This window comes from Symsagittifera roscoffensis, chromosome 2 (assembly GCF_963678635.1).
Source record: "Symsagittifera roscoffensis chromosome 2, txSymRosc1.1, whole genome shotgun sequence".
NCBI lineage: Eukaryota > Metazoa > Xenacoelomorpha > Acoela > Convolutidae > Symsagittifera > Symsagittifera roscoffensis.
Window position 1 is genome coordinate 36,884,430 of NC_087063.1, and position 26,226 is coordinate 36,910,655.

The following is a 26,226-nucleotide window of genomic DNA, read 5'->3' on the forward strand; positions in this document are numbered from 1 at the left end:
TTAAAACCTTGTTTTTCTGCCAATTGTTTTTGATGTGGGTATGGTTTATTTAAATGACATGTTAAGCAATCATTACACAAATTTTTTATCCAAATTGGTGCATTTGGAAAGTGGAAATTTTGAATGAACTTTTTCTGATCCAAATGTCCTTTGGTATTTATGGAATGTGAGTTGTGAAAAGCTTGAAGTATCATACTCAATGGTAGACAGGGTACTTTTGTTTCTGTGGTTTGATATTTACAAAAGGTTTTGTTTTCTCATTTATTGTTGTATAACTGTGTATCATTGTGTGTTGTTGGTTTTTGTGTAAACAAGATAATTATAGGTTTGTGATCTGTAAATAAAACTGTTGGATGATATGATGCAAGGACTAAAAGTTCATATTCTGTGACAGTATATATTATGGCTGTAAATTCTCTCATATATGTAGAGAGTCTGGGTTCGGCTTGTGGAAATAGTCTTCAATTTGCTGAGATAAGGTTCATTTTGTTAGTACTTTTGTGTGATTATAATAGTTCTGCGCCAATTCCAAAGTTTGTGGCGTCACACATAGCGTAAAATGGTTGATTCGGATCTGGGATTGTGTTTGATATCTGTTCTGTGAGGAGAATTTTTATTTCATTAAAATCTGGGGACCCTGGTAAAATTATACTTCCTGTTTAGTTTTTATTTTTTAGTAAAGGGAATAGGTTTATCCTATATAATTATGGCTTAGGTGAGTTTTGCTGTGAGTTGTTTTTGATCGATGATGAGTATGGTATTGGTTTAAATGTAGATATCCCTAATAGATCTAATTCGTAATGTTTATCTTGGCAATCAAGGTATAATGGAAAGTGTTGTAATTTAATTATTTGTGTGTTGTCAGGATCGGTTTTTACTGCATATTTGCTTTCCAATTGGGTGATGTAACGTCTTTTTGCAAGTAAAAGTTTTTGCAAGTAAATATTTTCTGGTATTTCTACGGTTGTTTTCCTTGTTATGAATTCAGGTGGTGTGTTTCGACTAAGTGTGTCTGGTAATCTAACGTTTCTTCCTGCCATCCAAATTATATGTAGGTTTGGAAACTTTATTAGGATAGTTGGAAATCTATAATTCTATGGTTTGGGTTTGATTTTTGGGTAAACAGGATAATTATAGGTTTGTGATCTGTAAATAAAACTGTTGGATGATATGATGCAATGACTAAAAGTTCATATTCTGTGAGAGTATATATTATTGCTGTAAATTCTCTCATAAATGTAGAGAGTCTAGGTTTGGCTTGTGTAAATAGTCTTCAATTTGCTGAGATAAGGTTCATTTTGTTTGTACTTTTGTGTGATTATAATAGTTCTGCGCCAGTTCCAAAATTTGAAGCGTCGCACATAGCTTAAAAAGGTTGATCCGGAAGAGGGATTGTGTTCTGTAAAATTATACTTTCTGTTTAGTTTTTATTTTTTAGTAAAGGGAATAGGTTTATCCTATACAATTAATGCTTAGGTGAGTTTTGCTGTGAGTTGTTTTTGATCCATGATGAGTATGGTATTAGTTTAAATGTAGATTTTCCTAATAGATCTAATTCGTAATGTTTATTTTGGCAATCAAGTTATAATGGGAAATATTGTGAATCATTTATTTGTATGTTGTCACGACCGGTTTTCACTGCATATTTGCATTCCGATTGTGATGATTTAGCGTCTTTTGCAAGGAAAAAAATTAATTTTTCTGGTTTTTCTACGGTTGTTTGCCTTGTTATTATTTCAGGTGGTGTGTTTCGACTAAGTGTGTCGGGTTATCCAAGGTTTCTTCCTGCCATCCAATTTATATGTAGGTTTGGAAACTTTATTAGGATATTTTGAAATCTATAAACTCTATGGTTTGGGTTTGATTTTTGGGTAAACAGGATAATTATAGGTTTGTGATCTGTAAATAAAACTGTTGGATGATATGATGCAAGGACTAAAAGTTCACATTCTGAGGGAGTATATATTATGGCTGTAAATTCTCTCATAAGTGTAGAGAGTCTAAGTTTGGCTTGTGTAAATAATCTTTAATTTGCAGAGATAAGGTTCATTTAGTTTGTACTTTTGTGTGATTGTAATAGTTCTGCGCCAATTCCAAATTTTGAAGCGTCACACATAGCATAAAATGGTTGATCCGGATCTCGGATTGTGTTTGATATCTGTTCTGTGAGGGAATTTTTTTTTCATTAATTTTTTTGGTGTTCTTATGTCCATTTAAAATTATGATGCTGTCCAGGATTTTTTCATAAAACGGATTTAGATATAATTGCAATTTATAGACATAATTGCTTAAAAATTTTAATATTCCAAGAAACCCTTAAATTTTCTGTTTAAATGATGGCGGTTGAAGTATCAAAATAGCATTTATACGCAATTTTATTGGGTGATTGGGTTTTTCTTAAAAATCTGTCCAAGGATTTTAATACAGATGAGAAATAAATGTGATTTATCTGGGGCTGCTTTCATGTTTTCTTTCAGTAAGTTCTGATGATATTGATCAAATATTTAAACACTTTGTGTTTTATTTGTGATTGTATGAAAATATCGTCTAGATATGTTGTAAAATTCTTACTAAGAATGAATGGTTGGAAAATTTTGCTCAAAAAGACTGAAAAAGCAGCTCGTCCTATGAAAATTCCGTAGAAAACGAATTGAGGTAGGCATTGTGACTGTTCATCTATTGGCATTTGATTATATGCGCTGTTCATGTCAGCTGTTGTTTAATATTGTCAGTTTTTTGTAGTTAAAACTAACTGGATTGCTCCTATGGGCCAATTACATTTAGATTCATCAATTAGTGAATTGAGATATCTTGCATCTAAAACAAATTTCAGTGATTCTGCTTTAGCGAGAACGGTTACAGGGTTTATGAAGCTTCTTCAATTACTGGTGAGATAATTTTATTTTGTTCCAGAATGTCTAGTAATCTAATTAATTTGTCTTGTAAGCGAAATGGTACTTTACTTGCTCGCTGCTTTTTAAAAACTGCATCAGGTTTAAGAGGTAGGTGTAATGGTGAACTTATTTTTTCATCATCAAAATAAGATGTAGCATGAGCCAGTGGGTATTTTAGTAATAGTTCTGATAATTGATCAAACTCTTGTTGATTAATTTGAGAAATTTGAAAATTGATCATTGTGAGAAATTTTTTTTGTTTGCCTGTGTTTTTTGAAATTTAAAATAATGGTTTGAAAAAAGGTAAGTTTTAAAATAGTCTGTATTTCGATTAGAGTTGTTTTTTATATTTTTATATTGTTTATTGATAGATCTTCATTAAAAATTGTCGATTGACAAATACCTGGTAATTTTAAAATATTATTTACTCTAAAGGCTCTTCCTTCTGTTGGGTAGACTGTTGCATTTGTTTTGCAATATCCTAGAGGTCCTAGGGGTAATGTGATTTTTTGTGAATTGTTGTATACGTGTTTTTTTGTATGTTTAATGGTTGTGATTGTTGCTCTTGAAAACTTATGGATTGATTTAAATTTGAGGTGAGACATGTAAAGCTGTTGTTTATTTTGATGAACATTTTTTTTATGAACTTGGTGTATAGAAAAGTTATAAAAATATCCTGATGATGTTTCTGGTGTTTGCAGGGTACAATTTTGAGAAAAATGGGGATTGTTTATTAGGTTTTTGAAAGAATGTTAGAGATGTATTATTTTTTCTTGTATACTTGTCTTTTATATGTAACTTGCTATTTAAAAAATTAATTGTGGGAATATAATTTGTAATAACAGGTATTCCCACTGGTATTATTGTGTTTTATATATGCGATATGGAATATTCGTGTAAAAGGTTAATTTAAAAATTTTTCTTCCATTGTTCGGGTTGGAGCAAGCTATATTTGGTTTTTTCCAAATTTTGTAACACTTGATCCTTGTGCTGTTGCAAATTTACTTGAAGTTTTTGAAGGTGAAAATTTTGGGTGTAGATTTTGAACTTCACTCCATGTGAGGAGGTATATAATATTTGATTTTGCTCCTGAATCAATTAAGAAATCAATTTCAAGGTCTGGTGATTGAAAGTTTTTCCTCTTTGGGCTGTCTAAGATAAGTAGAATTGTCCAAATTTTTTTAGGTGGTTGTATTTTATTTGTCGTATTTTGATATAGGTTTTTCACACTTGAACTGTTTTGAATAACTTGTGGAGCGTAATTTGTTTTGAACTTGACTGTTGTTTGTCTCTTCAAGATTAGAAATGCTTGCATTGTTTTGATAATTATTCAAATCGATTGGTGTTTCGTATTCGTTTTCAAGTTCAATGTTAATGAAAAGCATATTTTTTGTTTCGCTTTAGTCATTTGTGATTTCGAGTTGTATATGATTTAATTGTAATTCTGATTTTCTGTATTATCAATACCGGGAGAGTCTGGTTGAGTTTATTCTGTTGATTGTAATTGGTTTATTAATCTTTGTTGTACTGGTGCACTACTTTTGTAGTTTTGTTGTGATTTTGTATGTTGAGTGTTAAATCTATGTGGTGACTTAGAGTAGTTTCGCTGTCTCCTTTCGTAATTGTCGCATCGATTTCTGGAGTTTTCACGGGATCCATTATTGTTTTTTTTTGTAATTTGATCTATTCTTGGATTAGTTTCGTGATTTGTTATTTGAATCATGTCAATTTCTATTGTTTGAATAATTTCGATTTGGATTATATGATGAACGATCATTTGAATATATCTATTTTGAGACTTTGAATAGGAACGATTCCTGTTATATTTTGAGCAATTGCTTCTGTTTGACTTTGATCTTCAATATTTATTGCGATATTGATTGTTTGGATTATTTGATCTGCAATGACTATTTTGCGAAAAATTTTGTGAATTTCTTCTGTCTGGAAATCTTCCACGAAATAATTTCGATAGAGTGAATGTTGTCTACAGTTATTGTAGCTGATTGGAAGTAGTTTTCCCGAACTATTAATACTCTGATTGATGATTCTAATGTTTTTGTTTGGTAGGTTTGGGTCTTTTTTCGTTTAAAGGTTTAAAAAATTATTTGGTTCTTTTTGGTTTTGTGGCTTGTTTTGATTATCCTGTTGTTTTTGTCTGCATTCAGCAATGGTATGTCCATGTCTTTGACAGTAATTGCATCATTTTTTAAATGATGCTTAACCTTTGAAACCATTTTTTTTGTAGATATTTAATATTTGAGTGATTTTTCTGCTAAATCATTGTCAATATCATGAATATGATTTGTTTGTGAAGTTGTCTGAAGGTTGTTTACACATTCTAATTTTAAAATTTCTGTTTCTACTAACTACATAGTGATTCCAGATTGTTCTAGTTTATCTACTAATTTTCGGAAATCTAGGTTGGGTTCTCGATTTGATGATGGATGTGATGCTCTCTTTTTTATTGCACTCTTACCGAGTTGTAGTGTTAGAACCATCATTAAAACTTCTGTCATTTTCGTGTTTTTGTAATCATGCGTATTAAGAGAATAAGCTTTTCTTATTAACGTTTCAATTCTAACTGTGAGTTGATTGATTTGATTATTTTGTTGGGGGTTCCAAGATCTTCATTGCATAGGACTCTTTGGTGTTGTTTATTTCTTTCAGATTCGAACATTTTTGAAAAATCTTGTGTGAATATTCCGCAGTCTGATTTAATGTCGTCTATAGGTAAAACTGAAAACCATTTTTGGGCTACTCCATCAAGTGTGGTTTGGGTTAGAGCTGTACGTCTATTTATCCAATTTTGATGGAGTGGTGTATTTATTGGTTCAGGTCCTATTTTTAAAATTAACTTAGCTGTAACTGCAGTTAAATAGTCTTCTTTTGAGTAGTCAGGATCTGTTCCTATAAACACCATTGGTGATTTATTTGAAGATATAGATCATCCAACGATAAGTTATGGATTCATAGTCATGGATTCATAGTCAAAAACTTGTAAGTTGGGTCTTTTTGATTTCATGTTGTTTTAGATAGTATGATAATGGGATTTCATTTGGCATTTATTTTGGTTGGTAATTTTGTGTGTTCGTAGAATTTTGTGGTTGGAAGTTATTATTGTATGATACTGAATTGCGTCTTGGAGGAAAAGGTTGTCTTGATAGTCGTGTTTGTTCACTTCGTGTATAAGGTTAAAAAATATCTGGTTGATAAATAGGGTCCGCTTGATCAATATTCCAGTTTTTGTTTCGTGGATTATCGTTAGAAAATTATTGGTTTTGGTTAAAATAGTCCTCATCTTTTAAATGTTTTAAATGGTCTGATTGATTTCTCGTGAATTGTTTGTAAGTTATATTTTTATTTTGTTTAAAAAATGGACAATTTTTGTTACGGGCTGTTAAAATAGTCCTCATCTTCTGAATGGTCTGGTTGATTTCTCGTGAATTGTTTGTAAGTTATATTTTTATTTTGTTTAAAAAATGGACAACTTTCGCTACGGGCTGTTGCAGTTCGTTGTTGATCAATAAAGAAAATTGAATGGGGGCGTTTTGTAGTATCTGTTGGTTGTAACATTGTTTATGTGGCTGCGATTATTTTGACTGCTTTTATTGAAGGTTTTGTTATTAGTTTTTTTTGCAACAAAATCCTAATAATGATCTGAAAAATTGTTTCTTTTTGAAGTTTTTTGCTCTATCGTATGTTGTGTTTTTGTTATTAGTCTATATGTTTGTTAATCCTTTTTTGAATTTTGTGGGGCAACAGATGGTTATTATGTTGACTGGATAGTTGTCTGTGGGAATGGAGTATTTTTATTGTGTGGTGTATTAAGTGTGGGGCGAATGGGAGAAAAGCTTCTTTTTGTTGTAGTAGGCAGTGTTTCAACTATTTCCTCCATAATGAAATGTGATGGGTTTTGAATTTCTTGTTATGTAAGATTAATTGTTCCATTAAATGTTTCTTGTGTGTTATTGAATGTGGTATTCAAATTTTTTTTTCCTGTTCTATCAGTAATCATTGTGTTATAATTTAAAGGTTTTGCAACAATAGTAAGTGGGATAACTCTGACATAATCTTTGTGTAGAGAAATAGTGGTGATTGCTGGATTGATATCTCGGTTGTAACATTAATAAATGAGTGATGAGACCATTCAGGGTTCCAAACATAATATGTATGATCGGCTAGTAGAGTTTCACCGTCTGAACTTTGTGTTCGAAAACATTTTCTTGATGATGAAATGAAATCTATATTGTGAACAAAATAATCAATTATAAACGATGCTAATATTCGTTGTAGGTCATGTTTCACATTTTGTGATATTTCAGTACAAGTGAGTTTTTCACGGATTGTTTCTAAGAACTTTGAGAAAAGATAAATTTGTTGTCTTACAGTTGAGTGTCGGGATGTTTGAAGTGGTGATTCATTTTGTGTTTCTTTAAGATCTAATATAGATACGTAACTAAAAATAATAGAGAAAACATCGTTTGTAAGGATTGATTTGGACCTTTGTGGATGCTGATGTTGTGTATTTTTTATATTTTTTTTGAAGACTTTTTATCTATGTCATCTGTTTGTATTTGATGTGTTTTTTGGTTTGTTTGTGGTGGTATAACTTTGATCGTGAATATTCCGTAGTATATAGTGATCTTACATGTGCTTTGAATGTAGTTTTTTTTGGTGGAATTCAAACTATTGCTCTGAATATCATTTATAATTGATTGTTTTGTTCACAATATAGATTTTATTTCAACATCAAGAAAATTTTTTCGACCACAAAATTCAGACGGTGAAAGTATAAACAAATCTTTTTGTTTATAGTGTATTTCAAATTTAAATCTGGGACCCTGGTAAAATTACACTTCATGTTTAGTTTTTCTTTTATTTTAAAGGGAATAGGTTTATCCTATATAATTGTTGCTTAGGTGAGTTTTGCTGTGAGTTGTTTTTGATCCATGATGAGTATGGTATTGGTTTAAATGTAGATTTTCCTAATAGATCTAATTCGTAATGCTTATCTTGGCAATCAAGGTATAATAGAAATTGTTGTGAATTATTTATTTTTATGTTGTCAAGACCGGTTTTTACTGCATATTTGCATTCCGATCGGAGTGATTTAACGTTTTTTGCAAGAAAAAAATTGTTTTTTTTTCTGGTATTTCTACGGTTGTTTTCATTGTTATTATTTCAGGTGGTGTGTTTTGACTAAGTGTGTCCGGTAATCCAAGTTTTCTTCCTGCCATCCAATTTATATGTAGGTTTGGAAACTTTATTAGGATAGTTGGAAATCTATAAATTCTATGGTTTGGGTTTGATTTTTGTGTAAACAGGATAATTATAGGTTTGTGATCTGTAAATAAAACTGTTGGATGATCTGATCCAAGGAATAAAAACTCATATTTTGTGAGAGTATATATTATTGCTGTAAATTCTCTCATAAATGTAGAGAGTCTAGGTTCGGCTTGTGTAAATAGTCTTCAATTTGCTGAGATAAGGTTCATTTTGTTTGTACTTTTGTGTGATTATAATAGTTCTGCGCCAGTTCCAAAGTTTGAAGCGTCGCACATAGCTTAAAATGGTTGATCCGGAAGAGGGACTGTGTTCTGTAAAATTATACTTTCAGTTTAGTTTTTATTTTTTAGTAAAGGGAATAGGTTTATCCTATATAATTTTTGCTTAGGTGAGTTTTGCTGTGAGTTGTTTTTGATCGATGATGAGTATGGTATTGGTTTAAATCTAGATATCCCTAATAGATCTAACTCGTAATGTTTATCTTGGCAATCAAGGTATTTGGTTTTTAGGTATTCGGTTTTTACTGCATATTTGCTTTCCAATTGGGCGATGTAACGTCTTTTTGCAAGTAAAAGTTTTTGCAAGTAAATGTTTTCTGGTATTTCTACGGTTGTTTTCCTTGTTATGAATTCAGGTGGTGTGATTCGACTAAGTGTGTCTGGTAATCTAACGTTTCTTCCTGCTATCCAAAATATATGTAGGTTCGGAATTTTTATTAGGATAAGTTGAAATCTAAAATTTTTATGGTTTGGCTTTGATTTTTGTGAACACAGAATAATTATAGGTTTGTGATCTGTAAATGGAAACGTTGGAGTATTTGATCCAAAGACTAAAAATTCATAATCTGTGAGAGTATATATTATGGCTGTAATTTCTCTCATGAGTGTAGAGAATCTAAGTTCGGCTTGTGTAAATAGTCTTTAATTTGCAGAGATAAGGTTCATTTTGTTTGTACTTTTGTGTGATTGTAATAGTTCTGCGCAATTCCAAATTTTGAAGCATCAAACATAGCATAAAATGGTTGAGAAACAACTGTGATTTATCTGGGGCTGCTTCCATGTTTTCTTTGAGTAAGATCTGATGATATTGATCTAATATTCAAATATATTTTGTTTTGTTTGTGATTGTACAAAAACTTCGTCTAGATATGTGATAACATTCATACTAAGAATGAGTGGTCGGAAAATTTTGCTCATAAATGCTGAAAAAGCTGCTGGTCCTATGAAAATTCCGTAGAAAATTCTACTAATTTCGTATTGTTGGTTTCCAATCACGAATTGAGGTAGGCATTGAGACTGTTCATCTAATGGAATTTGATTATATGCGCTGTTCATGTCAGCTGTTGTTTAATATTGTCAGTTTTTTGTAGTTAAAACTAACTGGATTGCTTCTATGGGCCAATTTCATATAGATTCATCAATTAGTGAATTGAGATATCATGCATCAAAAACAATTTTTAGCGAATCTGCTTTATTGAGAACGGTTACAGGGTTTACGAAAAGGCTTTCTTTTCGTTGTACTTTTTTTAAATTACTGGTGAGATAATTTCATTTTGTTCGAGAATGTCTAGTAATCTATTGAATTTGTCTTGTAGGCGCATTGGTACATTACTTGCTCGCTGCTTTTTAAAAACTGCATCAGGTTTAAAAGGTAGGTGTAATGGTGAATTTTTTTTCCAATATCAAAAAGAGATGTAGCATAAGCCAGCGGGTATTTTAGTAATAGTTCTGCTAATTGATCAAACACTTGTTGATTAATTTGAGAAATTTGAAAATTGATCATTGTGAGAAATGTTTATTGTTCGCCTGTGTTTTTTGAAATTCAAAATAATGGTTTGAAATAAGGTAAGTTTTAAAATAGTCTGTATTTCGTTTAGAGTCTTTTTTATATTGTTAATTGATAGATCTTCATTAGGAATTGTCGATTGACAAATACCTGGTAATTTTAAAATATAATTCTTTCTAATTGCTCTTTCTTCTGTTGGGTAGACTGTTGCATTTGTTTCGCAATATCTTAGAAGTCCTAGGTAAAATGTGATTGTTTTTGGTGATTTGTTGTATTCGTGTATTCTTAGTATGTTGAATGGATGAGATTGTTGCTCAAAAAAATTATGGATTGGTTTAATTTCGAGGTCAGACATATATAGCTGTTGTTTTTTTTGATGAGCAACTCATTGATGAACTTGGTTTATAGAAAATTTATAAAAATATCCTGATGATGGTTTCAGGTGTAAACAAAGTGCGAAACTCTATGGTAGTGTTTTTACAATAATTTTGGGGCTGAAATCAAAATAGACCTGGAAAAAAGACAAAGTTGTAAAAATCAGGAATTGAAATGTTTTTATAGTAACGACTCGGGGGAACTAGAAGGGATGAGTATCATTTTTTCTGCTGTTAAGCTAGTCGTCACCGAAGTTAAGCGTCCTCTACTTTGAGACATTTTTGACGCAAAAACAGAAGGGGCTGTTGCGAAAATTAAGGACCCCTTACTAGATTTTCTTTAAGGGTGGGGATCTCACTTTAAGGAGCGACCCCAATGGGAATCGGAACGCGATACAATACTTCTAAACGATGCCACTGGGACGGAATTCGAAGAACTTTACTACGTTTGCCGGACATACCAAGGAATTTAAATCCAGGCAAGCCAAACGCCATAACAAGTATAAAGCCGATGCTGTTGTTCTGTTGAAAAATTTAGTTTTCCGAAAAAAAACTCCATCATTTGATTTGATAACCTTTCTAAACGCAAGTGCTATCTACTTAGCTGCTGGAAAAGATTATTTTCAAAAATTTCACAGCTTATGATTTAAGATATCAACACTCGAAAGAACATTAGAAAATCTTAACGCTTCTTCGTTAGGCTTCGACAGTTAAAATTTTACCATGTTACTATCTTTCTTGACACCCATCCAAAAATGGAATTCGTTAAGGAGCTCATTTTTTTTTGAAAAAATCCATCAGTGGTGTCGACATAATTTGCCTAAGCATCGCCTCTTTTTGACGTGTTTGGAGCTCATAAAATGTTTCTTGTGGACCTAGGCAAAATTTTGATCTATATCCGCGTCCCGCTCTGGGGAGTTTAGATGAAAGTTGTTTGGAAACCTAAACTGATGTACCTTACGACCGAAATTGATATAAATCAGATTTTTTAGTGGATTTTTGTCATTTGGAGATAGAAGTGGCCTTTTTGAGCACGACTCCAGGCTTCTTCTCTAGGCTTCTTTTATTGTCTTCGCCCTCAAAACTACTGTTAAGCAGAAAACTTTTGGGTCTTGTCTCCCACACATGGATCGAATAAAAATGCCTGTTGTTTTAAAATACAAATGCTCTGAACATTGTCAATTACTATACTGAAATCGGACCAAGTGTCTTAAGATCAAAAGTCTTTGTGACTGGGGACTAAAATGATGATGCAATTTAATTTCTCCATGTCTCTCAACATGCTTCGAACATGAGCAGCAGTGATTGAATTAAAACTGAGAATGGTCTAATCTGTGACTCCGGATAATCATCATGAGACATCAGAGCAAAAACAATGCAAAAGGCCTCGATCTGCTTCTGTGGCTTTACGTGTCTGATTCTATTACACCAGAATAGAACTGCATAAAACATATCTAGCACCGAGCTTAGTATAAATAACAACAAATAGCAGAAAACACGTCAAAGAGAAAAGAATTTACGCTAATAGCAAAAAATTGATGACTGCTCTCTTGCTAGTCTGAAACTTGTACGAATGCTACTACTCTATCATAAAATTTTCAACCGCAATTATATGTACGTCGTTTCTGGTATGCGAAGTGTTTTCAAAGTTGTTATTTTTGCTGTACAAGAGATAGATATTTGTGGGCTGCTATTCTTATAATTATTGGACATCAAGAAATCATCTAAACCAACCAAAACAACAAAAGGCATCTCGAGTTACACAAGTAAAAAGTTATCGAATTACAATCATTTTTGACTAGCATTGTTGTTTACTGTCGTTAGTTTGGTCCATAAAAAATCATGTTTGTTATTATGGGATAACTTGCATGATAGATAGATTATTTTTTATCACTGGCCTGCTTTGTGGGACTGTCTGCAGCTTTGTGAACCAAACATCTAACATGGGAATCACTGGAAAATTAGACGGTTGGTCGCTTTTGCTTGATAATTAACGAACAAGACATTCATATTTCAAATTGTTCACATTCTTTTTTTTCAACTGCATGAGACATTAAACTGCATGAGACATTAAAAGTGGATATTTAACTATCCTGCTATCAAAGGGGGGTTCAAAATTCCAGGGTACACGTTGAGAAACAGTTATTATGCTAAACATTTGAATTTATTTGCAATAGCGGTGGAAACTCGCATCCCCCTCAGGGATTTGACCCCCTGCCGACCAAAAAGGTCCCCTTTTGTACAATTTTAAGATATTAATTTTGGTGACAGACCCAAAAATTTTTCTAAAGGCGCCTTTGGTGCCAATATATACTAATTTTGAGGGGGAGCGCGCGCCGAAAAAATGCGATTTTTTGGTCAAAATTTTCCAAAAACTGCCAAAAAACGCTTTTTTCAGCCTGTTTTTTTTTCAAAATTTTGCCTTCAGCCCAGAAATTCCGCCTTCAGCCCAAAAAATTTGGGATCTACTTAGCAATTACCCCCCTTTTAAGAAAAGGAGGGGGCAATTGTTAAGTACATGAATATAACGCATTTTCGACCAATCAGATTGCAGCAAAATTAGAAGTCTCAAAACAAAGCTCTAGCGCTAATTTACTGCTTTTATTAATAGGGGTGGCAATTCTTAAGTAGGTTCCAAAGGGAGGGCAATTGTTAAGCTGATCCAAAATTTGAATTTACGTTAAAGTTATTTGTACGCGGAATCCACGAAATTTTTGTTTAAAGATTTGCTCTGGAATCCAGGAACAAACAGGCACAAAATTGTGCGCCGATCCAGTGTGCACAGTTTCGCTTTGTAATGTATGGTCCCAGAACACAGTAACCAGGGGTTTTCTCGTAAAATTATTTTCTCATGCATACAATAAAATTTTCACGGAGAATGATTCCCTTTTCATTTCTCTGTTTTCTGTTATCGTTCATAGGAAGCAATTTCAACCAACCACATTTGAGCATCAATAATCAAAATTCAATAGTTAGAGTAAGTACTGTGTTGCTGCAGTTGCGGTTTTCTTGTCCTTAGTTGCTCGCAACTTCTATTATAACTATTTGTCGTCGTTCTTACTTCCACTGTAAAAAAAAACAGGACTGCTCGTATCAGCCTTTAATTTCCGATGCCTTTCAAGCTCTATGGAATATTGTTCGCTTTAAAAAAAATTGAAAAAAATTTCACCAAAAAATTTTTAATTTCTTTTGAGATTTTTTTCAAACTTTACGGAAAAAGATCACAGGTGAAATATCTTAATAGATCGCAGCTCAAGACAACAAAATTTTTTGGCTGGTATAAAATGATATGAGAAAATTTGTCAAAATGGCTGAACAAAAAGGCGAAGTTTGGCTGGAGAAAAAACACCACGGCACAAGTATTTCTTAATTTTCCTCGAAAGTCAGATTAATGAGTTTTGATATGAATTGACCACAATTTGACCACAGTTGACCACAGTTAAAAAAACGTAACTCGCCAAATTTAGTCGAGATGGAGAAACATATCTTGCTTGGTGAGTTAGGACCGAAGTGGTTAACTCATAGAGTAATTTCGGATAGGGTACACCGTCTGCTCGTCACGCTATCTTATTTTCGGCCGGATAGATTCGTGCAACTTCTTAGTCTAATACCGATCTAATCTTACTCTTATACTATCTAGTCTCAGGTTGTTTAACTAGTCTCTGCTAGGCTCAATAGATCTAGGGTATACTGGTTTATTGCGGCTGCTGAAGTGCTCGGGAGAGTCCAACTAATTTCTAAGTTAAATTCAAATCTCTCTGGTGCTGAAATTACAAGTAACTTCAGCACTTACAAATAAGTGGGTTGTTAGTTAGATGGATCGTGATTGGTTAATATTAAATACTTTACATTGGTAAAACATTTAATTTATCCAATCATAAAATATAGTTTAGATCAGGTTCCACCCATCCGGGTTTTACAGAGTTTTTTAGAATAGTTCTTCTGCAATTCGAAGGATGGATGATGGACGTTGGTGTTTGGCGAACATCATATTTCTTCTGTTTCCTTTTTGTTAAAGAAGTTCCAGGAAGCTGGAGTTAGAGACATAAGACGTTGTGTCTTCTAGTGACAACGACTAAGTCTTTGCAACAAACTCAAATCTGATTTCAGAATGGTTTGCTATGTCAGGTTTTTCTGTTCTGCGTGGAGAACTTCTTTTGTGTCTGATCTAGTTTGGGAATGGCGTGGAGATTGTGCGTGGAGGGGATGCCTGGTTACTCGGATCTGTACGTATACTTGAACATCGAGGTGGTCATTGGTCTAGTTCAATGAAGTCCTTTTCTGCGAAGTCAAGTCGTACTCTAAATCCTTTGAGTTGTGATTGTGAGTGGCATATCGATTGTGGTTGGTCATTCTCTCTCGAGTGTAGTGGGGTCGTTTTGTCTTTAGATGTTCGTCCTTGGTGTTGTATTCTGATCTATGTATTGCATAATGTAATTTACATTTTATAAAACATTTATTAGTTTAATATTTTTTAATTATGATTTTAGTTAGTTAATTTCACAAAAGCTTTTTGTTTTAGTTCGGTTATTTTGAAGAGTTACTCACACTTGAGTAGCTCTTATTAAAAATAGTGGTGTGGTCACAAAGCGTGGATGTAGCGCGGTGGGTTAGGCCGGCTATAGAGCATGCTCAGGACGTCCTTCCTGGTGGGTTAGGCCAGGAGTGGGAGTATGATTTCATGCGGTTTTTGTGAGGGGTCCTGTTATGTGACAACGTTTTATGTTGGGTTTGTTGTGGTTTTTCTTATGTCTTGTTGGTTATGTCCTTTTTCCAAAAAGCAAATTGTTCGTGGTATGGGTTTGTCTTTCGACTTTTTTGTGTTTTATTATTTCTTTCTTAGACTTTATAATAGTCTTCAAAAGAATAAATTATCCAGTTTTAAACTGGGTTAATCCGGTTTGGGTACCGTTGGTTTCCTTTTCTTAGTCATGCTGTTATTCTATGATTTGTGGTATTTTAGTAAGCTGCGTTGGTTAGTTTTGTTTAATATATGATTCCTTTCCAACCGGGTTAAAGGAAAGTTTGAAACATGTTATTATATGTTAGAGTTGTTGAGTGTGAAAACTTGAAACTGAAATTCATTATTTTAAACAATTCTTCGTGGGCGAGCTGTGCGAGTGTGGATAGAATTTCTGTGCGAATAAATGAGAATATCAAAAGGTTAGTACTGCATTTGCATTTTATTAATTTACTGCATAGAATTTGGAAATTTACTGCTAGTTATGGGGGAATTTTAAGTTACAAATTTTCATCATAATTAGATTTACTGCTTGTGGGGAAAATTTTAGAAATGAATTTATTGCATTGGTATTAAATTTATAAATTTATAAGTGTAAGAGATTAATAGAATTTTTGAAATCTGTTTGATGAAATTTGCGATTTTTATTTGTCTTTTGTGGTTTTTGTAGGTGATCGTCGGATGAAGGCTAAAAATCTAAAGAAAACATGAATAAAGTATGGTGAGTTTTTAATATTTTAATTAGTTAGTTATATTCATTTAATTCATACTTACCTGTTTAGTCGTCGGGGAAAAAACCGTGGGGGAAGATGTCGTGAATTAGTTCTGAAGTTGTTAGTAGTTTAGCTAAGATGCGGATGATATTTTTAGTCTGAAGCAGTGGCCAAAGCAATTGGAGTGCCTTGATAGTGGTTAGTTCTTCAGTGCCAACTGCAAACTCATAAGGTGTGTTTTGGATTAGATTATATAATTTGTGATTGAATTTAGTGTTGTGGATGAATTCTAAAATTGGGATTTCTATGGGTTGTACAAACTCGTGCGGGATAAGGAAGGGTCGGGATTCTTCGGCGTTGAAGGTCTTGGTGATGGGACAGAAGATGTACATTTGGGTTATGGGGTCATAATTACGAAGAATACCATGAAGGTTAGTATCTTTAATGCAATATGTGAAATTTAGGAAAAATGGTGAAGTGTATTTGGAATTAATGAATTGAAAACGATGGTGTGGTTGTCTAGAGGGTGTGTGTAGGTCAAAGTGATTTTGGATGAAGCGATAATAACTATATGTGTGGGTTTGTTTAGTGCGCAACATAATATCGTGTGAGCAGTGTAAATCTCTTTCGTGTGGTGCAAGGAAATGAAAGGTTAGTGAAAATATTTGGAAGCGTTCTTTAAAACTTTCGTATGCTTGTGTGTCTGTTAGTGCTTCTGAAATAATGTGATCAAACTTTCGGTCGAAGATGTTTAGTGTGAATATATATGGTGTCTTGATGAAAAATTTCTCGGTAATTTGTGGATTAGCGAAGCGATCGTCGTCTAAGAATTGATCTTGGTTAGCTCTGATGATGTTGTGATCATAGTATTCGAGTGTATATTCGTTAGCTCTAGGTGCAGTGTGTGTTTTTAGTGATTTTTTATATCCAACGTAAGTAAATTGTCTAGCGGTTAGTGGTGTAGTGAGTCGATATAGCATGTCCGTATTTCGCTCTATATCGATGTGAGTGTTAGATAAAGGTAAGCAAAGAGGGTTAGTAAAATGATAATATGAGGTCCAAGAGAGAGTGGGCATTAAAACGTATTCATCTACAAAGTTGCGTGTTTCGTTAGTGTCGTGGGGGGTGTTTAAGGTGTATTGTGGGAATGAGGGTAAGGTGATGGCTAAAAATTCTTTTGTGTTAGTATGCTTGGGGTGGTTGATGTATTCACGGGCTGTTCCTGGTTTTGCTGGGAAAGGATGGTTGGGGAACTTTCTTTTAAAAGTGCGGTAAGCTCTATTAGTGTTGAGTGAAGATTCAGTTGATGTGGATGATGGTGCTAATGATTCAGTATAATTTGAAGAGGGTGTAGGGGTAGGGGGGTTGGATGAATTTATTGTGGAGGAGATTTGGTTTATGGTTGGGGTATTAAGGTGGTAGGGTTGTTGTTGAAGGGTAATAAAATTATCTAGCTCTGGGGAGATTCGGGGGGTGTCTGGAGAATGAGATGATTGGTCAGAATGGTATGAGGAGTAGGTTGGGGTAACTTGGGAAGCATAAGAGGGTGTGGGAGTGATGGGGTCAGGGTTATTGGATAATATGGGTTGAAAAGGGGGTTGAGAAAAATTAGAAGAGTTATGAAAATTATTGGATGGGGATGGTTCTGAGTTGGCGAATTCATCGGGGGTTTCAATATTCGGGTTATAGAGTTGTGAGATGGAATATAAAACTGAGATGTGTGAATTAGTGTCGGAATTCATGCCTGATGTTACATTGCTAGATGGAAAATCGGGTGGCGGAAAAGCAAAAAGTGGTATTATTGGGATTGGAGAGGTAAGATTGGTTGGGTGGGAATTTGATCGGTGTAGTGATCCAAGTTGGCGGCTCATCGTGGGCTAAAAAAATGATTATTTTGAGACTGAAAAGCGGTGGTATGGGGTTGTTCAATAATTTGTTCATAAGTATTATCATCTTGTGACTGGTGTGTTATTATATGTTGGATGGGACTTTGTGATGTGGTGAGTCGAAAATTTGGATTATGTGTTATGGCTAAATTTCGAAAATTTCGTGGGACTAGGGATAGTGGATGGTTATTTGGTAGGGGTGGTAATTGTGGTGCCGTTGGCGTTATGTCTACATTGTTATGTTCTTCGTCGTATGTATTTTGTCGTGTTGCTATTTTTGTGTTATATTCTTTTATTTGTGCGTCTAAAAGAATTTTGTTTATAGATGTAGAAAAGATTCCAAAAAATCCTGCAAAGAGTATGCGTGCTACGCTTGCTTGTCTGTTTACTTGTGTGTGTATAGCACATGTGTTGTAGATTCCTTTTAAAAGTGAGAAAAGAAATCCAATAAAGTTAAACATTGCGTATAAAATAGTCAATTTTTCTAAGATGTAGTAGGGCCATCCTAGAAAATCGAGGATCTCATTTTTGAGTGTAACAAAGCTAAAAATGTTAATTGGTGATATATCTTGGGGACGGTATTTTTCACCGTTTAGATATATATAATCTTTAATGTCTTTAAAATATCCGCTATAGTCTTGCGTGTAGATATCGGCAAATCCTGCGGTTTCTGCAAGTTTGCGTAAATTTTGGTCTATTGATTGTCTTTGTATAGTGTCCATTTGTGTCAATAATTCTTGGAATTGTTGTGTTCTAATGTGATGTTGAATATCTGATTTTGAATAGATTCCTATTGATTGTAAGTCTATATTTGGGTTTCGAGCAATAGCGCGAATGCTTTCTGGTGAAAATTTTTTGAGTGATTGCATTAATGTGGGATATGGAGTGAGAAGATAATATTTATTTTCATCAGGGTTTAGTTGTACTACATTGTGGCTGTTTTCTGATCCACATGGGACTGCGGTATCCCAGAAATAGGTTCTTCGTGAAAGTGTATCCACGAAATGTACTTTATTCTTATAAAAGATAGGGATTCTTTTATAACATCGTTTATCTTCAAAAACGTATAGTGGTGATACTTTTTTAGTACAAGTATAAAACCATAAGATGTTTCCTTCATAGTCTAAAAAATTTGATCTATTTCCAGATAATAAGTATCCTGCATAGGGTATTTTTAATACTGCTAGTGCAAGTGATTGTAATATTTGTGTTCGTTCTAATTCGCATAGTTGGTGTAGTGTTTCTAATTCGGAGAGTGACATTTCTTGAAAAATTCGGCTAATTGTATAATCTAGTTTCATATCTAAATGAATATCATAGTGGATATTACCGAAATATGTAGTATTCATTAGTGATAATTCTTGTAAGCGTGTGCTTCTGGTGTCATGGGGTTTTAGATGTCCACCAGGTTGTCCGTTGCTTTTTTCAAAATTAACTGGTATATAGGATGTTCCTTCGTTTAGAGGATGACCTGTGGCATATGGGTCGATTTTTACTTTTCCAGTGGTCATGTCGAATCCTTTTTCGTATTCAACTAATATCTCGGAGTATTGTGTTTTGTGAAGTGGGTTTCTGTATTTACATGCAAGTTCTGTTTCTTGATATATTTGAAAACGTGTCAATTTATTTTCTATATTGTCTATGTTTCTAAAATTAGAACTTAGTTTTCGTGATGGATGGACTTGTTCATATAGAATTGATTGTATAAAATATTTTTCGTGAAATTTTATCATACGAGCGTGTATTTTTGCTACTTGAAATGTTGTACATGTATCTTCGGGGAACCAAACAATTGTTGCTTGTGTTCTCGTTGTAGGGTCGCAATAACCTTGATCATTTTTACAAGGTAATTGGATTCCTTGATAGATCATTGTATTATCTGATAAATCTCGTGTTAGTTGTATTTTTTCGAGTTGTATTTTCCAATCGAAAAACATTATTTCTTGGTATCCTTTATTTTTTGTGTCTGCTTTGCAGTTTGATGGGTCATTTATACCAATGTGTGGTATCCAATGTTTATCGTGTAGGTCATAGGTTAATCGTCCGTGTGCGCCGTTATACGGGTATTTTTCGTCTAGTTTTATATGTCCTTGGTGTCTTTCAAGTTGTGATTGATGTACAGAGTCTGGAAAAACTTGAAAATTAACTAACTTTCTTTGGGAGTTTTTATTTTGTGTGATGTTTAGTCTAAGTAATTCATTTTTACAATCGTCGGGATTGAGATGTAAAAGACGTTCTATATTACTTTGATAGAATGATTCATGGTCAAGTCGGTTTTTGTTTCCGTTCGAGACTTGTGAACAATGTACTTTCTTTTCGGAAAATGTTGCTGTGAATTTATAACCTGTAACTGTTGTTGCTCGGGCTTTTGAATAGAGTGTTGCTATTACATCTGTGGTTTCTATAGCTTGTGGTTCTGTTTCACATTGTGATACTTGATTTATTGCATATTTATGTAGTGTTTTTTGTTCATTTTCTTCACAATCGTAATGTGTTACTAATAAATCTTGTGGTCCTGTACGAGGGGAAGGGTTTATGTTTTGATTTGAGATTACTAGAAAAAGGAGTCGGAGAAAAATTAATAATTTTAGAATATACATGTGTATGATAATCCTGAGTATGGATTATAAAATGTAATGTAGCCAATTGTGTTTTTGGTATATCTGTCGTATTTGTATATTACTTCAGTAGTTATAAACGGTGGTGGTAGTGATTGAGCTGTTATGTTAGGTGGATTTAATGGGTAGGGATGTTGGGTAATATTATTTAGCTTAACTGTGATTTCAAACTTTAATTGTAAACTGTTTTGTTGGAGTATTTGAATATTGTGATCACGGATATCGTTGTGAATATCTTGGCGATATTGTAATCTATTAAGTGCCCAGTTATGAAGGCGGTTACTTTCTTGATGTTGTCCAAATAGTGGTGGAGGTGCTGTAAATGTATTCCAATCTAGTCTTAAAGGAATATTTATTGATGATTGTTCTCGATATCTGGCGTCGAGATTATTTGGAAAATTTAAGTTAAAAGGTGGTGGTGAAAACTGGCTTATTGATGGTGTTGATGGTAGTGATAATGTTTCTGGTAGTGATGAGGATGTTGTTGTATCCGTAGAAATATCTATGGGGTCATTGACTAAATTTGGTTCACCTTGTGTAAATGAATGTGTAGTCCAATATGGAAATCGTGCTGTTTGGTTTGTAGGGTTGAAAGGATTTTCACGTATTTGCTCAGATGTTGGTGTTGAACCTAAGTAATCTGATGGTAGGCTTGAGGTGCTACGTTGTGAAAGAAGCGTAGGGGTTTCTGGTAATATACCAATGGGGTTTTCTGGAGTGTTTTGTGATGGGGATTGAGGTATATCAAAATGAACTCGGGGAGTTTGAAGATTTCTGTTTCGTCGAGGATGTATAATTTGTCTATTTATTTCGACTGTATTTTGGTTTTGACTAGAATTTCTTATTCTATTTAGTTCTTGTGGTAATGTTGGGTATAGGTTATATGTTGGTTCGCTTAAAGGTGCTTGTCGTTGAACTGGTTCTAGTGGTTCTGATAAACGAGCATGTCGTTCTTCAAAAGTGTATGGATTGTCTTGAAAAGAAATTCGTGTAGATGTTTGAGGATTTTGAGTAATTGAAGGTGGTGTTTGGTTATCTTGGGATGATGTCGGTGAAGACTGATTCTGTGACTGTTGGGTAGCAATTTTTGATGGTTTTTTGAATTATTACTTTAGTGAGAAATTTTGTGTTTATTATAATATTCTTCCAAAAAAAGAATTAGAAGGACTGTTGCTAGGGCAAATGTGAGGATTGCTTTCTTTATACATTTACAGATGGTCAAAATGAGGGATGATAAGAATGCTATGAAAATTACAAACAATAAAAAAATATCGGTTCTACTGAAAATTGTTCGTATCATTTAGACAAGTTGTATAAATCGTACCTGTGGATATAATCAAGGGTTTTGGAAAGTTGGAGGAATAGTTCGAGTATAGTGTAGAAAATTAAAAAAATGTTACAAAAAATGATTAGGATTATTAGAAAAGATTCAAGTATATCAAAAAGAAATATTATAAAGGTTTCAAATATTGTAAAAAAATGTTTAAGATTTATGAGTATTTGAGTAACTGATTGAGAGAAGAGCATTTAAGAAATGATCTCTTGGTCGAATATTTTTTGCTGTTTGAGGCGATTTTCAAGTGTGGTCGGATTATTTATTAGTTTTTTGACAAGTGGGTTGAGTTTTGTAAAAAATTGTTGGGGGCAATTTTCATGGTGACTGGGAGGTCGTCTTTTTCTTTATTTTTGTTTGTCAAATGATCCGGGGTATGGTGAGATTTTTATACTTTAGGCTAATTAAAATGTTCATTTTGTTACTTTAGGCTAAGTTAACAAATTTGCTTTGGGGGTATTCGTGGTCTGAGTTGGGGAAATATTGTTGATCTTTGGGTTATTAGATAAGGGAGGGGTACGGTATTATGGTGATATTTATTTTAGTTGTCAAGTTGGAGTGGTTTGCTTATTTTTGACCTGGAGGTCGTAAAGTTATAGTTATAGATGTGCCTGGAGTTCTATATGATTCGTCTAATTGGTCTTAGTTTGAGTTAGAGAAAGTGACGGATTGGATGAATCCTATTGGTCTATTTTGAACTAGAATTATTGCGTACTTGTCAGCATGTTATTTTGAAAAATGTAAATGAAAAATGTTTCGGAGGTTTCAAGATTGTGAAGCAAATGTTAAAATTACTTTTGAAATTCCACTTTCTTTAAAATTTTAGATTGGGGGATGAATATTTTATAGTTTTTACGTGGTTGATTTCGGAGTCTTGTTGTTTTTCTATTTTCTGATTTGTCGATTTGTTCTTGGGGTATTATTTGTTCGGTCATTTTTCTATTTTTTCTTTGTTTTGGAGATTCTTTATGGTTTTGTGTATTGTCTTTGGTGGTGGTTAGTTTTGTGTTTTGATTTTCGGTGGGGTTATCATTTTGTTCTGTGTTTTTCAGATGTGGTTCATTTTGAATGATTTTTAATCCTGTGAAAGAATATAATTGAGTTAATTCGCGGAGTGCGTATTCTTTTGGGTAATAAGGTAATAGGTTGTTTCGATGTTGAACGATTTCTTTTTTGTTTGAGTCGGTAATTTTATATGTGACATCAGTGGGTTTTGCAATTATTTGGTATGGTCCTTTTCGAAGGGGTTGTAATTTTTTAGAAATTCCTTTTTGAGTATTAAAATTAGGTTTTAAAACAAATGTTCCAATTTTTAATTCGGAGGCTGGTGTAAAACGTGAATTGATTTGTTCATTAATGTTTTGTCTTTGTAATAACTTTTTTGTTATTTTTTGATAAATTTCATTGTGTTTTTTATCTCTATTTAGAATCCATTCGGTGTGTGTACCGGAGGCTAGTTTAAGAATTTGTGGGTGATGAAAATGATCTTCATCGTGTGTATGTAAAGGTAGGTTATAACAAATTGAGTCTTTATTTGGTTGACAATAACCTTGTGCGTTTTTATGAGAATTTGCTGTAAACATTATTGGTTTGCGTGGCTTTTGGTTAAAAACCATTTCGTATGGTGACACTCCTAAAGTTGTCGTAATTTGTGAATTATATGCTAAGGGAAATAATTTTACATCTGCTGACCATTCGGTATATTTTGTATCATTTCCGTTGATGATACATCTAAGATATTCTTGTAATGAACGGTTCATACCTTCGACCAAGCCGTTTGTCCAAGGTGCATGAGATGTACGTGGTTTGTGTTTAATGTTATATAAATGACATAGTGTGATAATTTCATTATTTATGAATTCTGTACCGTTGTCTGTAACTAAAATTTCTGGTAGTCCGAATTTTGCTATCCAGTGTTCATAGAGTGTTGTGTAAGCGTAATAAGCGTTACAATGTGGTACTGGGTTAAGTGCTACATAATGTGTAAATGCGTCAACAATTACCATAATGTAGGAGTTTCCTTCGGATGAGGGTGAAATTGGTCCCTTAGTATCAAATGAGATACGATGGTTAAAGTACAAGCTTTGTCCTTTAAAATCTTGTTTTTGTGCTATTTGTTTTTGATTTGGGTAAGGTTTATTTAGTTGACATACTATACAGTCATTGCATAGTACTTTTATCCAAATTGGTGCATTTGGAAAGTAAAAATTTTGTATAAAATTTGAATATGTTTTTTCTGATCCAGAGTGTCCTTTAATATTTTGTGTATGTGAAATATTAAAAGCTATAAGAATCATACTTAAAGGGAGACAGGGAACTGTAGATTCATTCAGTTTATACTCTAAAAGGTCTGTATTTTCGTTAATTGTTGTGTTGTTAAATTTGCGAAAGTATCGGAGGAGTGTTTTGTTTCCTAGAATGGTTGAATCTGCTTTGATAGGTTTAGTTTTATATTTGTGCCATGATTTCAGTTGTCGAATTACTGGGTCAAGGTTTTGATATTGTTTCAGTGTTGAAATTGTAATTATTTCTGTTGGGGGGAGAAAAATGTTTTCTATTTCTAATTTAGATAAGGGTATTGTATCAAGTGGGTCGTGAAGGTCAAAAACTTGATTTATTGTGTATTTTGAATCATTTGTTTGTGGTCCTGATAAATTTATTTTATCAGTTAAATCTTCTTTTTCAATTAGTGGAAAATGGTCTTTCTTAGGCGGGTGTTGTTTTGTTCGTTTTTGTTGGGTGTTATTTTTTATCCATTGAGAATATGGGATTGGTTTGAAAGTTGATGTTCCAAGTAGATCAACTTCATAATGATTATTTTGACAATCTAAATAAAGTGGGATATGTTGTAAATTATTTATTTGTGATTGTTCAATATCAGTTTTTACTGCATATTTGCATTCCAATCGGGGTGATGTTTCGTTTTCTGCAAGGTAGAATTTTATGTTTTTGGGTATTTCAACTGTTGTTTTTCGTGTAAGTAATTCAGGTGGTGTATTTCGACTTAAGGTGTCTGGTAATGCAAGATTTTTTCCTGCAGTCCAAACTATATGTAAGTTTGGAAATTTCATTAGAATTAGTTGAAACCTGTAAACTCGGTGGTTTGGGTTAGATTTTTGTGTAAAGAGAAAGATGATTGGTTTATGGTCTGTGAATAAAACTGTTGGATGTTTTGATCCAAGTATCAGAAATTCATATTCTGTCAGTGTATATATTATGGCTGTACATTCTCTCATTAGAGTTGAGAGTCGTAGCTCTGCTTGAGTGAATAATCGAGAATTTGCTGATATGAGGTTCATTTTATTTGTACCATTATGTGATTGTAATAGTGCTGCACCGATGCCAAAGTTCGAAGCATCGCACATTGCATAAAATGGTTGATTTGAATCTGGAATTGTGTTTGAAATTTGTTCAGTTAAAAGTTTCTTTATTTCTTCAAATCGTGTTTGATGTTCTGTGTTCCATTCAAAATTATTTTGTTGTCTAAGGATGTTATAAAATGGTCGTAGATATAATTGCATTTTATAAACATATTTACTTAAAAAGTTTAACATTCCAAGAAATTCTTGGATTTTCTTTTTATTTGTTGGTGGTTGAAGTTTTTGAATAGCGTCAATGCGTGATTTCAATGGAGTGATTGTTTTTCTTTCTATATTATGTCCTAAAAATTTAACTCTTGTCAAAAAGAAGTGTGATTTATCGGGGGCGGCCTTCAGATTTTCGTTCTGAAGTATTTGGTGATATTTTTCTAAAACATTGAACATCTCGTCTTTTGTTTGTGATTGCATAAAAACATCGTCTAAATAGGTGATTGCGTTTTTCTTGAGTATCAGTGGTCTAAAAATTTTGCTCATAAAAGCTGAAAATGCTGCTGGTCCTATGGATATTCCATAGAATAAGCGGTTGAATTCATATTGTTGGTTTCCGATAACAAATTGTGTTAAACGTCGTGATTGTTCATCTAGTGGCATTTGATTGTATGCACTATTCATATCGGCGGTTGTAAAGTATTTGCCGTTTATTTTTGTTAAAATAACTTGTATTGGTTCAATGGGCCAATTACATTTTGATTCATCTATGAGTGAATTGAGGTATCTAGCGTCGAGAACGATTTTTAATGATTCTCCTTTAGCTAGAATGATAACGGGGTTGATAAATGTGTTGCCTTTTGGTTGTTCTTCTTTATTAACTGGTGATATAATGTTGTATTGTTCTAAAATATCGAGTAATCTATTCACTTTATCATGTAAGTGAATTGGTACTTTACTTGCTCTCTGTTTTTTGAAAACTGCGTCTGGTTTTAACGGGAGATGTAGTGATGAACTGATTTTTCCAACATCGAATTTTGATGTTGCATAGACTGATGAATATTTAATTAGCTGTTTGGCTAATTTTTCAAATTCGTCTTGTGTTATTTGTGAATGTTGGAAATTAAACATTGTTAAAAATTTCTGTTGGTCCTCTGTGTAGTTACTTATGTTGAATGTAGGTTTGAAATATGGAGTTTTTGTGAAATAATCCGTATTTCTGTTTTCGTTACTTATTATATTATTTATAGATAATTCTTCATTAAGAATTGTAGATTGGCAAATATCT

At 33.2% G+C, this 26,226-nt stretch overlaps 1 protein-coding gene across 1 annotated transcript in view; it reads left to right on the plus strand.

The window, feature by feature from the left end:
* The first annotated feature begins 11,681 nt into the window (after window positions 1-11,681).
* The window catches only part of LOC134840709 (uncharacterized), a 53,596-nt gene continuing 39,051 nt past the window's right edge, over window positions 11,682-26,226 (plus strand). Inside the window, exons 1-2 of the mRNA XM_063856699.1 lie at window positions 11,682-11,751; window positions 12,057-12,307. Of these exons, the coding sequence (XP_063712769.1) occupies window positions 12,208-12,307 (100 nt within the window). The 5' untranslated portion in view covers window positions 11,682-11,751; window positions 12,057-12,207. The remainder of the gene's footprint in view (window positions 11,752-12,056; window positions 12,308-26,226) is intronic.